Raw genomic sequence first — 14335 nt, forward strand, 5'->3', positions numbered from 1 at the left:
CCAGTGACAGGACCAGAGGCAATGGGCACAAACTGAAACACAGGAGGTTCCCTCTGAACATCAGGAAACTCTTTTTTACTGTGAGGGTGGCTGATCACTTGCCCAGAGAGGCTGTGGAGTCTCCATCCTTGGAGATATTCAGAAGTCATCTAGACACAGTCCTGGGCAAACAGCTCTAGGTGGTCCTGCCTGAGCAGGGGGGCTGGACCAGACAACCTCCGGAGGTCCCTTACAATCTCAACCATTCTGTGATTTTGTGAACTCTTATGTGTCATTACCAAATGAGCTTACAAATGAATGCTAATCATCCGTATCTTGTTATGATTCAGGCTGCCCAGAAAATCAAGACTATCTTACGGAAAACACAGTAAGAAGCATGTACAATGCTAACAGACCTCTGCGCTAACCTAGTTCTCCTACAAGAACAGGAGATAGAATGCACTACGATTTCTGTTGTAGACTTCCTTCCCCACAACTATATGCATACATATTCATGTACACACACATACTAAAACGTTATCTATAATTTTATATCTATAATTTAATGTATTCTATCTATTTATCTATCTACCTATCTGTATCTATGGAAACAAAAATAAGGGAGATTTTCCTAAGGCCATGTATTCTGGTGCAAGGCAGAGAACTGAAAACAGGCTTTCTAGAGTTTTCATCAGGCAACAGCCTTTAATTAACATTATTAGAATTCCAAATGCTAGTTTGCACTTTGAATTTAAACACCTCCCACCCCCCAGCATTCACCTGCAGAACTAGGTACACTCACAGAATTGCAGGTCAAGCTGAAATCCCTTTGAAAATTCAGCCTTTGTAAAGAAAAAGTTGATGGTTATTGACAAAATGTTGTAGTCTACCTTGTTACTATTCATGATTAAGGAAAGTAAATATTGTCTGAGGTCTAATGAAAATTCCAATGCAATAAAGTCAAGTGTGAAAGGTGCAATCAATAAGTGATGATGCAACAGTATTTGTTTGTTGTTGTTTAGTTCATGCTATTTGGTAATGCTTGAAAATGAAGTGTTAAGAAATCAGTGTTACAAGGATTAACATTCAGATTTTATTTCTGATATTGTTATGTTTCTACAGTCATTACATTCTGAACACTAATCATAGAATCATAGAATGCCCTGAGCTGGAAGGTACCCACAAGGATCACTGAGTCCAACTCCTGTCCCTGCACAGGACAGCCCCAAATTCACACCGCGTCTCTGAGGGCCTTGTCCAAGTGCTTCTTGAATATCGCCAGGCTGGTGCCGTGATGCCTCCCTGGGGAGCCTGTTCCAGGGCTCCACCACCCTCTGGGGGAAGGACCTTTCCCTAATACCCAACCTAACCCTCCCCTGGCACATCTCCCTGCCATTCCCTTGGGCCCTGGCGTTGGTCACCAGAGAGGAGAGATCAGCGCCTGCCCCTCCTCCTCCCCTTGGGACGAAGCTGCAGAGCGCCATGAGCTCTGCCCTCAGCCTCCTCTTCTCCAGGCTGAATAAACCAAGTGACTTCAGCTGCTCCTCATAAGGCTTCCCCTCTAAACCCTTCACCAACTTCGTGGCCTTTCTTGGGACGCTCTCCAGTAGCTTTATACCCTTAATATACTGAGGTGCCTAAAACTGCACCCAGCACTCGAGGTGAGGCCGCCCCAGCGCGGAGCAGAGCGGGACAATCCCCTCCCTCGCCCGGCTGCGATGCAGGGCTCGGTGCCCCCCAGGGCACGGTTGGCCCCCTTGGCTGCCAGGGCACGCTGTTGGGTCGTGTTCAACTTGCCATTGACCAGAGCCCCCAGGTCCCTCCCCGCAGAGCTGCTCTCCAGCCTCTCGTTCCCCAGGCGTCTGTACAGCCAGGGCCGCCGTGCCCCAGGTGTGAAATCAAGCACTTGACCTTGTTAAACTTCATACGGTTGTGATTTCCCAGCCCTCCAGTCTGTCGAAATCTCTCTGCAGGGCCTCTCTGCCCTCGAGAGTGTCAATAGCTCCTCCCAATTTTGTGTCATCAGCAAATTTCATTAGTATTCCTTCCAGTCCTGCATCCAAATCTTTTTCTCCTTATTTCTAGAAGAAGATCCCTGCTCAGCCAAGCTGGCCTTCTGCCTCGCCTGCCTAACCTCCTTCATTTTGGAATTGCCTGCTCCTGTACTCTTAGGAGGTGGTACTTAAAAAGTGATTAGCATCTGATTTCTTTCCCCAGTAGTTAAAGACTGCAAACCAAAGAATTTTAGAACAAAAATACTATGGAAACAAATACCAGTATTATCCATGACCATCCACAAATTAAAACCCATGATGTCCATGGCTAATTTCACACTGCAGGAGAAAGTACTGCAATGATGAACTGTATTTTCCTCATTTTTTGTGTTAGCGACTATGCTTCCAGGTATATCAAGTTGATGAAGAAAGTGTCTTTTCAAATGTGTAACAGATCTCAGAGTCCAGGCTGGAACACTTATGTCCTACATATGGAGGGCTACCCACCAAGGGTTCAGTTTTGGATTTACTACAAGTCTTGGACATAAAGAAGCATACTGCCCTATGAAAAAGACAAGAACTAAACCTCAGTCACTCAGTTATTTCTGCAAGGAAAGTAATCTCTTCTAGTCCTTCATCAGACTGATTAATTTCTCTGTGTTTGGACTCAACTGGATTGGCAGGCACAAGGATGCTGTTCTCTGCCACTGTGCCATGGCACGGTATACCGGTACTTTGTGTCAGAAACTGAAGGGATGATTTCCGTCCCTCTCTCTTCCCTGCAGGCATGTTGTGCAAGCGACAACTTGTGCTGGCGCATCATGTAGCCTGAAAATACTGAAATTATGTTTGAATATTATTTGCAACTCTGTATTTCCTGAAGAAGCCACATAAAAATTTGGCTATGTGAACTTCAGTGGATCTTCACTGAATATGTTCACAGTGAACAACTCCATGGTTCTAAATATTCAGCTTTATTAATTACCCTGGTACTTAATCTTTAGATTACAGAGCAAGACTTAGGACATGGAAAGAAAACAAGGGTTGATTCTGTTCTAAAATATTAGGTTACAGGTCTGTGTTAAGGTGACACGGCTTTTGAAGTCAGCTAGGAGTATTTGGCATAAATCCTATCCAAAGGGCAATTACAGGCCGAACCAGACACCTCTCGGAACTGCTGTTGATTGTATTTGGTGAAAGATTCCATGCATTTCATAAGGCAGCTCTACAGTTCTTCCCACAATGCTAAAAGCAATCATTACTTTGAAACACTATTCATGTCTCTCATAATGTGGCTCCTTTATAAATTCACTAAGTAAATGGATCATGTAGCTAAACTTAACATTCGTATTTAACATATTACAGAGGCAAGAAAAAATCCCTTCACAGAATATAACACACTAAGACCAATAAGATTCCCTAATCTGTGTAAAAATTATTTTCTTAAAAGTCATTTCAATGGAATTAGGTGGGAATTTGCTGTGACACTGTAAAGAGAATGACATATCTGTTTTGTATCACAATTCTTGATATCAAAATGTATTTTTTGCAGAGCCACCGAAATGACTCGACTCTTTCAGTTATGTAAGCGAGATCTCTTGACCTATTGCAAATGAGATGACATACTAGCAGTGCCTTTATCTTTTGGCAATATATTTTTTTACTTCTGTTTAGAAACAGCGACTTAAGAAACCTAGTTCTGCATGAATACAGTGTAATGTAGTCCCAACAAGTACACAGCCAAATGAAAGATAATGATGGGAAATAAAACATGACGTTTCCAGTCAGCTCCCTAATAAAGTCTAAAAATATACGAAACCCTATCATATTAACCAGCAAGAACTGCTCTTTCACTTAAGGGATGGCTGGGTAATTATTCAAACCTGAACAAGACTGGATTGTCAAGTGAAATAATAATACAGAGTATCTCAGGATAATGAGATAGATCTTAAGGCCATTAGCAGTGGCTCTTATTATAATACTGGCCAAGGTTCCCCAAGAAAGAGAGAGAAGATTTAAATGAAACTTGTAAAGAACTAGTTTGAACTTGTGTATTTGAACAGCTCAGTACTGCCTCATGGTTTCCATTCCTTCCCAGAGAGAAAGGTGCCTATCATGTAAGACTGTGAAATCAGTCAGGCTCTAGAGACTGAAAACCCTGAGGGCAGAAATTAAAAGAAAAAATAATTTGAAAATTGAGCCACACTGAAATCCATACAGTTTATATTAAGAATTTTATCCTAGCGACGCTTTAAGGTCTGGTTAGACACCCAGTTGTCTTCTCCTTCCTGATTCTTTCTCTCATTTAAAACAAACAAACCCAACATATATCTTTTCTGACTTTAGGTTTGACAAGAAGAATTATAGCTTTAGAAGTAAGGGCCTTTAAGACAGGAAATGGAGGGAGAGATTACTTTTCCTCTATAAAATAGGTCCTGCTTATGAGACATTCGTATATGCATGCTTCCTTATCTTATGTTTCTTTGTTTTTAATCACAGGAATAACTCAAGAGCTGATGGTCATAGAGAAGCTGATTAATCCCTGGGAAAACAGTTGTCTAGCTTACAGTTTATAAGGTACAGTATGGCTAATGTGTCAGCAGTTGTCATGGATTAGAAATACTGCTTGTTTTAATATTCTCCTTAGGTACAAAGGTTTCCGAATCCCGGACCAGAGCTATGCCTGGCATACTCTAGGGAGGAACTCTCCTCCTCACCTTAATGATAACCTCCTCCTAATAACAACCTCCTCAGCTGACTGTGCTCAGCGGTGCTTGGACAATTAGACCAGGCTAGGGTTTACAGCAGTTGAAGCAAGAATGCTGATTAAGACTTTGCGAATCAAATATTAAAAGACTGATTAAATATTTTACAATCTTTTTATTTAGGCTGATTTGAAGTTTACTTCATCTGCTAGCCAGAGATATGCTGAAGGTTAATTGATGGAGGAAGAGTAAATAACAGCTGGTGCTACTGGCCCTAAGTATGCAAGGCATTTAAGAGTATTCCTAACCTCAAGTGTGCAGTCACTGACATGCTCATTTGTCTCACTAGGTTAGTGTCACTCGGGCTCAGATATGTGATCAAATTACTGCAGTGAAAGTGGTTTAAGCTTATGTGTTTTTCCTTGTATTGTATATTCTCACATGTCTCCAATGACACCAAGTAATCCTTTAAATTGTGTTAATTTGATCATGTATCCGAGTATCCAGTCCAGCAAATTGGGATAGGTGGCTATGAAAAGTGGAGATGATGCCTTTTAGAAGACAAATAGCTTCCACAGACAGGAGAGACATCCAGCAGAACCTCTACAGCTCAGTCTACCAGGATTAGGGCATAAATCTCTCCCCTTTCTCCTTCTACAAAAATCAAAGGTTTGCAATTTATAAACCTAACCTGACAAATTGCTTTTGTGGATTTTGATTTTTTTTTTAAAAGCGAAAGAATTAACAAAAGCCTTATAAAGAAACTGTTGGTGAATTTTTTGCTATCTGACTGGGCTGGTATCACTTAAAGCCCAAGTAGATCTTAAAGAAAAAATTCAGAGGCTCACTATGCAGCAAGTGTTTTCATCGTATTTGGGGCTTGGAGTTGAAAATTTAAAAGCAGTCCAAGTGTTCCGCTTTAGAAAAGTACCGCTGAGCTTGCACCTTAACTCCTTTTCAAGAGACGTTTGGTAAGGATGAGCACATACCACAGTACAATTTATGTAATGAGTACGAAGAGTTATCGGACTAATCATTTTTAATAGAGATTCCTTGTCTTTAATACAGAGCTACACAATAGAACTTAATAGCTTGTGGCAAGTAAATAATTTACACATGGATTGTGTCTGAATACAAATGTATACATAAAATATCACAGACTTAATGAAGCCTTTGAGGTGTGCTTTTTTTTTTAATCAATTTAATTGATTTTGCTGATAGGTCTGCATTTATATTATTGTAAGCTACATTTTGCTTTACCTGCACATGTGGTACAGTCATGATTTTTAAGGGAGGCAGGGAAAACTCTGCTCATGAAATTAGAAACTAAGTACACAAAGTGTAGGTATTTTTGAAGTGTCTAAGGCAAGACACTTGGAAATAACACTTCAACGTGACCCAGTGGTGTGGCTCATTTAGAAACTACTTATCAGAAAAGGTCAACCTCTCAGGAAGCTCATGACTATTCAGGGTGTTTTGCAGCATTTGAGCCCAATGAAGCTGATAATGAAGAGTCTTCCTCTTAACACTGAACGTTTTGGCTTGTTACTTGCATTTGGCTTGGGCTCCTACTAGAGGGGGGAGAAGACGATGGTTGAAGAAGGTTAGCGTTGTGACTGATGCACAACTGAGGCCAGAAGGAAAGTGGTCAGATGGAAGCATGGGTGAGCGTTTCAAAGGGAGAGTCACAGGATGACAGTCGCTTTACCGCAGGGAGACCCAGCTTATCTGACAGGCCCGAAAGCTGTTCTTCGCTACAAAATATGCCCATGGCTGGTCCTCCATCTTTCTACCACACTGCTTTTTGTCGTCATTAACTCAACAAAGCTATGCATCAAAGGAAAGCGTGGAGACAGATGCCGGAGCTGGGTCGGCGGGCCTGAAGAGAGCGGCGCGGAGGCATGGGGGTCCACCGCCATCCTCAGCCCCGCCACCCGCCCGCGCGCCCCGCGGGGCCGAGCCGGCCCGCCTTACCTTTGGGGTGCCAGGGATCCGTGAACTCGTACTTCCCCACGCCGATTGTCCGCAGCATCTGCACCCCGTTGGTGTTGTCTGGGCCCCCCGCCGTGCTGGGGGGCAGCGGGGCAGCCGCCTGCCCGTTGGCGGTGGGCGCGCTGCTGGGCAGGGCGGCCGAGGGCAGTGCCGGCGGTGGCGGCGGCAGCATGGGGCAGGCCAGGTGGCCGTTGCCCACCGCCCCGGGTCCCGGGTGGGCCACCGGACCCACGCCGCTCATGGAGGACATGCTGAGGGGCTGGCTGTTGGTGTACAAGGGCTGGCTCTGGAGGTTGACCACCATGTTGCTGAGGGGCTGGGAGGGCTGCGGCTGGAGCTGGTAGTGGGCAGGCATCAGCGGGAGCTGGGGGGTGACGTGCGGAGGGAGGGAGGGCGTCACGCCAATGACGGGGGCCTGGACGTTGGCGGCCGGGCTGAAGGCGGGCGGCTGCGTCATCCCGTAGGAGTGCGTGATCAGGGCGGGCTGGCTGCCGGCCGCCACTGTGGTGACCCAGGGCGCTGCACCTGTGGCACGAAGGAAGGCCGGCAATGGCGGCGGGCTTGGCACAGGGGAGACCAGAACAAAAATAACCCCCTCAGCCTTTCCCTCCTGCACCCGCATCTGCTACCGAATTGCACTGACGTGCCCTTCTCCTTCGCTGTATCTAAAGCGGTTCAGGGTCTGGAACCCTTCCCAACCAGTAAGTGCATAAAATTGCTCCAGTGATGTGAGTGCAATTGTTAAAATACTCATCAGGTGACATGCGGCATGTTTGCAGTTTTATGTATTTTGCACTTTATGCAGCTTAAGCACACGCTTCCAAGAAAATTAACCTCTTTCCCCACCGTGCTTTCACGGCTCCCTGACAAACACTCTGTGTGTATAATAATGGTGCTCCAGCCACTACAAAGAGATTGTAATTAGGCGTCTGGCATAGTAGCACAATGTATGATATGTGTCTGGAAGCTGGAAATCATTTCAGGTAGTTCTGGACACAAAAGAGGTCTTAAGGTATTACAGAGTGCCTTTTCCTCTAGTGAAGGCAGAGAAGGAGAAAAAAAACCCACTCTAATAAACTTGCAGGCATCTTAATACATTTATATTAGCCCCAGCACAGAAGAAACTTGAGGGGTCTTTACAATGAGAGAAAAACCCTGCTAAAGAATAAAGAAAGGGCTCACAATGAAGTCTAATTTACAGAAGTAAATGGAGATAGTGCATTGAATTTGCTGTGAATGATTTTCCCTTGTAGAATTACAAATAAGATTAGAAACATACCTGGGTTTTCATTCTCCCTCATCTGTTTAGATGGAGGCTCATCAGTGTCCCAGGGTGTGGACTGATTGATAGGTGTCTGTCCCCACCTGATGCTTGTTGCAAGTCCTTGAGGCTGATTTTCAGTCTTGGAAATGCAAGGTGTCTACCAGAGAAAGAAAAAAATACAGAATAAAAATGTTCAGACTATTGGGAATAATTACTGTTCCTCATAGCTAGTAGCTTGCTTGTTTGTTTGTTTGTTACAGTCCAAGAGGATATCCTAAAATCTTTAGATATCATTCTCCTCCAGGCTTGCATGACATGTCCATACGGAATATACAATATATTTAAAATAATACTTCTGGAAATTTAATACATCAACCTTTAAAAAAAATCTACATCAAACGAGCGTTCTCAAAAAAAAGTTGCTTCTTTTGCCTTGAAAATAACAAACACCAAACCCCACATATGGTAATATCACAGCTTACATAAAATGGGACAATCTTCTGTTTGCTCAATCTCTTCCAAAAATGTTGGGTTTTGTTTAGCAGAAGGCAGAACAAGAGAGACTTATTTACAACTGTAGGACAAATTACTGTAGAACAGTAAAAAGAAGTCTTAGTATTTACTGTCTGTCAACCCTTCAAATTGAAAGCCAATAAAAAAAAGCATCATAACACTCATTGGCTGCTAAAGTGGGTATGTTGGCAGTTCTTCAGAGATGTTAAAATAACTGTGAAGTAGGGGAAGTATTGGGGCTGAATAATCATCAAAGGGATATCTCAAAGAGATAAAGGAACTGTCATGTGGATTTAAATGCTAAGCCAGCCCCCCCTGCAGTTTTAGGGGATCCTCCCAAACAATCATGTCTTTGCCGAGCAAAGGCCTGTAGAAAACAAGGGTGCTCCAGCAGGTCTCATTTATTTAACTCTGCAGCGTATTTCATTGCTGGAAGATTAAAAGGTGTTTTTTTGTTTTGTTTTGTTTTTACTGGTGTCAGAACCTCTAAACCAAGAAAACGGAACCAGCTGCCTATTGCTGAATGAGTATTGAGGACTGAAGCCATAAAGAACAGGAGACCACTCTGAGCAATCGCTTGTTTGCCTTACATCTGGGAAGTAATTTAGCTCCAAGACGTGGGTACAGCAGCTCCATAAATGCCCTGGGTCACATAGTACCAATGAAAAAATCGCTGTCAACAACAGCAGCTTTTTTCCCATCACCAGTACTTCAATCACCCCATGAAAAGAAATCATTAGCAAACCCATTTATGCCCTCTGCAAATACACGCACACCTTTCCCAAGCCCATCAGTCATTCCTGAGCTCTTTAAACCCACTGGACATGCCTACATTCAGTGGCTTCCTCCTGCCTTCCCTTCTGCCCTACTGACATCTCCGCTAGCTCTTCTGCACTGCTCCAAGGCTCCCTCCTTCATCAAAATGCCTCTGACATCTGTCACCCACTCCCTTTTCCACCTGAGCTTTATCCTCCGTGGGCTCTGGGGGTCAGGAGTCCTGGGTGCAGACCTTGATGGAGGATTTTTGCTGTGCTGCTTTCTTTGCTTCCAGAAGCCACAATGGAAATATTTTCCCAACTAGAAATGCTATACTTTGTTAAATGCAGATTGTCACAAAGAAACATGATGCTTAATGTCTTCTTTTGTAGGGAATCCGGAAGTGAGAATTTTCAGCTTATGCCCAAATTAATTTTTCTTTTTTTCAAGATGCAGCAGCTTTTTTTTTTTTTAAATGTTAACTTCTCCAGGCTTTTTTTTTTTTTTTTTAAATTCTACTGGCAACAAGGACAGTGATGTCCAGGTTTTAGATTAATATTTCCTTCTGCCCCCACCATTTTCATTTTCTTAACTTTTCAAACCTTCTACAACGTTTGCAGTTCATATGAAAATGAGTCAGGCAAGGCAAAAAGAGAGGACATGCAGACAAGTAAGAGCTTTAAGATTCCTTCTGTTGTATTCATGGCAAAGAAAACACAGGAGGGGAAGAAATAAATCTAAGTTTTGAAATGCTTTCTATTTATAAATTGTCCTGAGTAAAGGCTTATCTGAATACCTTCAGCTTCTACATTGTACAGGGTCTTTGACACAGGAGGATATAACACTGTTGGTGGTTTACCAGTTCATGTTAGCAGCATCCCTTTGGATCTAGCTAAACTGTTTCATTGTCGCCAAAACATTCTGTAGTAGAAGAAGAAAGGAGAAAAAAAAAAAAAGGACCACCAGCATTCTCTGCCTATAAAACAGCTAAGATACTACTCCCAGAAACACTATTATTTATCCCAAAGCAAAGCTTTAGAAAACAGTAAATGCAATATAGAGTACTGGACATTTTTACAAATCATCAAAGATGGACAGGACGATTCAAGACTCAAATCATGCCCTGCACGTTCCACATGTGGCATCTGTGTGTTGCATTTCTTTGTTGTATGAACTGTGTCTTATAAGTGGGTTTGAAATACATACTTCTCATTATTGTGTGGCATTGTCAACATGCGCAGCATCTCGTGCAACTGTGTTACATCCCGAAGCTGCTTTAAAACAGTGTCGATCTAAAAGAAGAAAAAATATTCCTGTACCTTAAATAATACAGAACCACACACATGCTATAATTTTAAAAGAACCCATATGTTCTGTACAGAACGGGTAAGAAAGGGAGTGTGTGACACAGCTCTCCTAAATCCTACAAAAATCCGGTTGCCTATTTTGCAACTGAAAGCTTGCTTTCCAAAAAACTAGAGCACCAGATCAGACACATTTGAAACTGGTGGACATTTGCACCCAGATCTAGATCTAAATTCCATACTTTGAGCACTAATACAGAGGAAGGAGGTTTGCAGGTTTGCTGTCAATAAATGCCTCTCCTCCACTTATACAAAATGCTAGTTTTTTCCAAATTTTTTTTTCACTAAATATGCTCACAAACCCTGCTTCTTAGAGGCTCAGTGGATTTAAATGCACAGGTCCAGCATATTGCTTTCAAACTGTACTCCTGAGCTTGTATTTATTTGATCAGAAAGAGCTAGAGATTAGCTGGTATGAAATCAAAACACACATTCATGAAACACAGTTTAGACAATAATGGTGGTGGAAACAGAAAAACAGCTTCCTGAACTTTTTAAAAAATATATATATATATACACACTTCTGGTCTCTGATCTAATTTCTGCATTATTTTTCTTAATATATAAAGGATTACATTACAAGTGTTACATGCCTCTGATCTGATTGCAGCAATTACTGATTTGCCTACCCGGAAAGCAAAATTATTTCCAGCGTTATCAAACAGAGGAACTCTCTGTCCATGCGCTCAGGCACATGACAGCACTCTATTTGATGCTTTTAATGTACAACACAAATGACCAAAAAATGGCCTGTATTATGCTAGTTGTGCAGGGGGAAGAGATGTGTTCCATTAGTGATCTGCAGACTTCACAGAAACTAATTGTCCTATGTTACACTTTTATCTTTAGCTTTCATGTCAGATGCTTGTTTGAATTAAACACGAAACACATGAAAAAAGGAAATGCATTACAAAATCTACTGGGTATACATCTTAAAATACTGCCAAATGTCTATTTACATGAAAAGACAAGAAGGTTTCTGAAAGGTCTGTTGAAGCCTGGCTAGTCAACAGCAGCATTGGCTATTTAATTGCCTGAAATTCATGGCAGACTACAAAGATTACTGAAGCAATCATCAGCATCTTTGTAGCACCCCCAAAATGTTCAATCTGGGCTCTTTGTCACAGAGTACCCCAAATCGAAGCTGAGGATTTTTTTCCTCTTTTGTTTGAAATAACTATTAAGAAGAAACACAATTTTCAGCTGAAGCTTGCATTTCACCTCATGCCTGCCACTTTGAACTCCAGCAGTGAGCAATCTCCCAGTTTTAAGAAAATTAACTGCAATATAGATGTACAGGCAGAACGGAGCAAGATGGAACAATTTCAGAATTACATGAGACTAACACAGACAAGTTGCCAGGTTGTCGATTTGTTGTAGCTCAAACAGTCATAAACCATGGCCCATAGGCAACAGTAATTGGTGTACAGCTGGTCCACTGAACCTTATTAAATTAAAACATTAAAACCCGTCAGATTCATGGGGCTTTGCAGAATATCCACAAGAAAGTTCGTGAGTTCACAGCAATCAGCTGGTGCCAAAGATTGGGAATTAGCGATTCAGTCTATACTGCATCAGTTTACATGGTTACTATTAGGTGTTCAGGAGGCATAGCTACAACTAAGTCTGACTTTAAGTCCAAAGTTTTACAAATCTTTGATGAAATAAGACCTAAATTTTTAGTAAGAGCTTTTTTACATTGATGGAAACATAAAACCTACTGGACTGCTACCAGCATTAGAGAGTATGTTGGATGAATTTAAAAAACCCAACCCAACAACAACCAAAATCAAACAACAAAAATTCCAGTACAATTTTCCCCAGGCTCAACACCACCAAACACTTCCTGGGAGGTCCTTATGAACACATTTGAGCAATTTCCCCAAAGGCTTGTAAAACTGCTGACATATATCCTGTTACAGCTCAGAGCGCTACGGCCTATTCAAACAGTTTCATGAGCAAAAAAGAGCTAATCTGGATAGAGGGACTCTATTTGTGGTTCCCAGCAACCAAAATTATTTTACTATGGTCTTCATTTAAAGTGATGGATGAGAAGTAGCGATCCTCTGTTCCAATTATCCAAAAGAGATTGGGAATGGCAGCTTAATACTAAGATAATGTATCCAATATGCAACCCGCTCTATTTTCTCTCCCCATTGAAAATAAAAGGGCTAACACACACACATGCATAGAGGCAAACATTCCCTCCCACAGATTCAGGTTTTATGGCCTGTCATGGGTAAAAGCAACTTCAATTTAATGAGGGAATTCCTTTTAAAGCTGTTAGCTATGCCTTGCTCTAACAAGTAATGACTGGTAGCCCTGGTTGGGTTTTAAGCCTGAACGTGTCTGGTGCTCTAAAAAGCTCAGTGGTCTCTGCACCAAAGAGTTTATGGTCTAACTTGTAGTTCACGCTGCTAAATATTGCATGAAACAGGTATTCTTTGTGTGCATAAGGCATGCATGTAAAATCTGATAGATCTCCATCTGGGGTAAATTCCTATACCATGTTGGACAGCATCCCAAGCATATTTCTGAGTCTAGTCCATGGCCAAAGAAGCTCTTACGGATGGATGCAGAGCTTTTAAAGATGCCATGATGACAGCCATATCTCCCTAACACCGGCTGTTGGGCTGGGCTACAGAAAAGAAACTGTTGTTTTAAGAGAGGGATGTACTGTAATGTATTAAAAACCTAAGAGATGTGGACAGACCAGTGTGCAAGAGGAATAGAATGATCTGTCCTGCAGTAAAACCTCATTCAAGAACTTGCTCATGGGTGGAGAGAAGAACTCGTCTACCTTACAGTTCCCATCACCAGGCAATTCTGCGATGACACAGCGTTGTTTTTCTCTTTCCAAAGCTAATGCTGGAGCAGTGAGAAAGAGAATAATGCAGTTAACTCATAGGAAAAATGTTGCTGCCCTGCATAAAAGACAAAGAAGTCTTAGTTCCCTCTCAAGTGGAGAGAATAATTCAATACTGGCATCTTAAACACCATCCAGCGGCCAGCCACCAGCGAGTGTGAGCTCTGGAGCACTGAGGTATAGCCTCCAGGCGAGACACATGGTGTAGCAGCAGCGTACAGTCGGCATCCATTCCCGTTTTTCAGAGGATTTAAAGACACCCCCCACCTTAAGGTTAATGACACAGGCTTGGCGAAACCCGTGAGTGCAGTGGGGCCCACGTCCCAGACAGGCACAGCACAACTGCCTTCACCCAGCCCTGATCCCGGCTCTGTGCATAGCGGAGCTTCTCACCACCCAGTCTGTGAGCTGCTATGAAGGCAGATGCATAAGCATGTCCAGCTTCTTCCCCCCACCAACATCAACCCCATCTTTCCTGGGCTGAGCCTCTTTGCCATCTCATTCACATTTGTGCCTGGGTTACCCTCCTAAATAAGACAGTCATCCAAATTCCCAAGCTCTGACAATGAAATGGAACATAACTCCATACCAGGAATGGGTCAAATGCTACTGTTTCATTAATCCTTTCTAAGGCTCCCTGTCCACCCTGGCTGTAGGTTTGGAGAGGCAAGAGGAGGAATGAGGTTATGGAAAAGCGGGTAGAAAGATGGGATAAAAAAAGGTTGTGAATTGACCGTAGGTGATATCTATTTCTTTCTGGTGGCTGCACTGACCAGGACAACCACTGCCCCCACACCAGTGCTCCAGTTGGGTGCTCAGCATTAGGTGGGAATGAATGTGGAATCATGGAATGATAAGAATCACGTCATAAATGGCACTTTGTATTCTGTCTTGGCAAATTT

The 14335-nt window shown here is 42.6% G+C and overlaps 1 protein-coding gene across 5 annotated transcripts in view; it reads right to left on the reverse strand.

Annotated features, from left to right (window-relative positions):
- Positions 1-14335, reverse strand: part of KLHL29 (kelch like family member 29) — a 416272-nt gene that overhangs the window by 138219 nt on the left and 263718 nt on the right. For 4 of the 5 annotated variants that reach the window (XM_075086712.1, XM_075086708.1, XM_075086709.1 and 1 more), the window contains 2 exons: positions 7950-8091; positions 6653-7195 (listed from right to left, as the gene is read on the reverse strand). In XM_075086712.1, coding sequence (XP_074942813.1) covers positions 6653-7195; positions 7950-8091 — 685 coding nt within the window. The remainder of the gene's footprint in view (positions 1-6652; positions 7196-7949; positions 8092-14335) is intronic. The other variant, XM_075086713.1, reaches the window with a different exon arrangement.

The sequence above is a fragment of the Phalacrocorax aristotelis genome, chromosome 3 (assembly GCF_949628215.1).
Source record: "Phalacrocorax aristotelis chromosome 3, bGulAri2.1, whole genome shotgun sequence".
Taxonomy (NCBI): domain Eukaryota; kingdom Metazoa; phylum Chordata; class Aves; order Suliformes; family Phalacrocoracidae; genus Phalacrocorax; species Phalacrocorax aristotelis.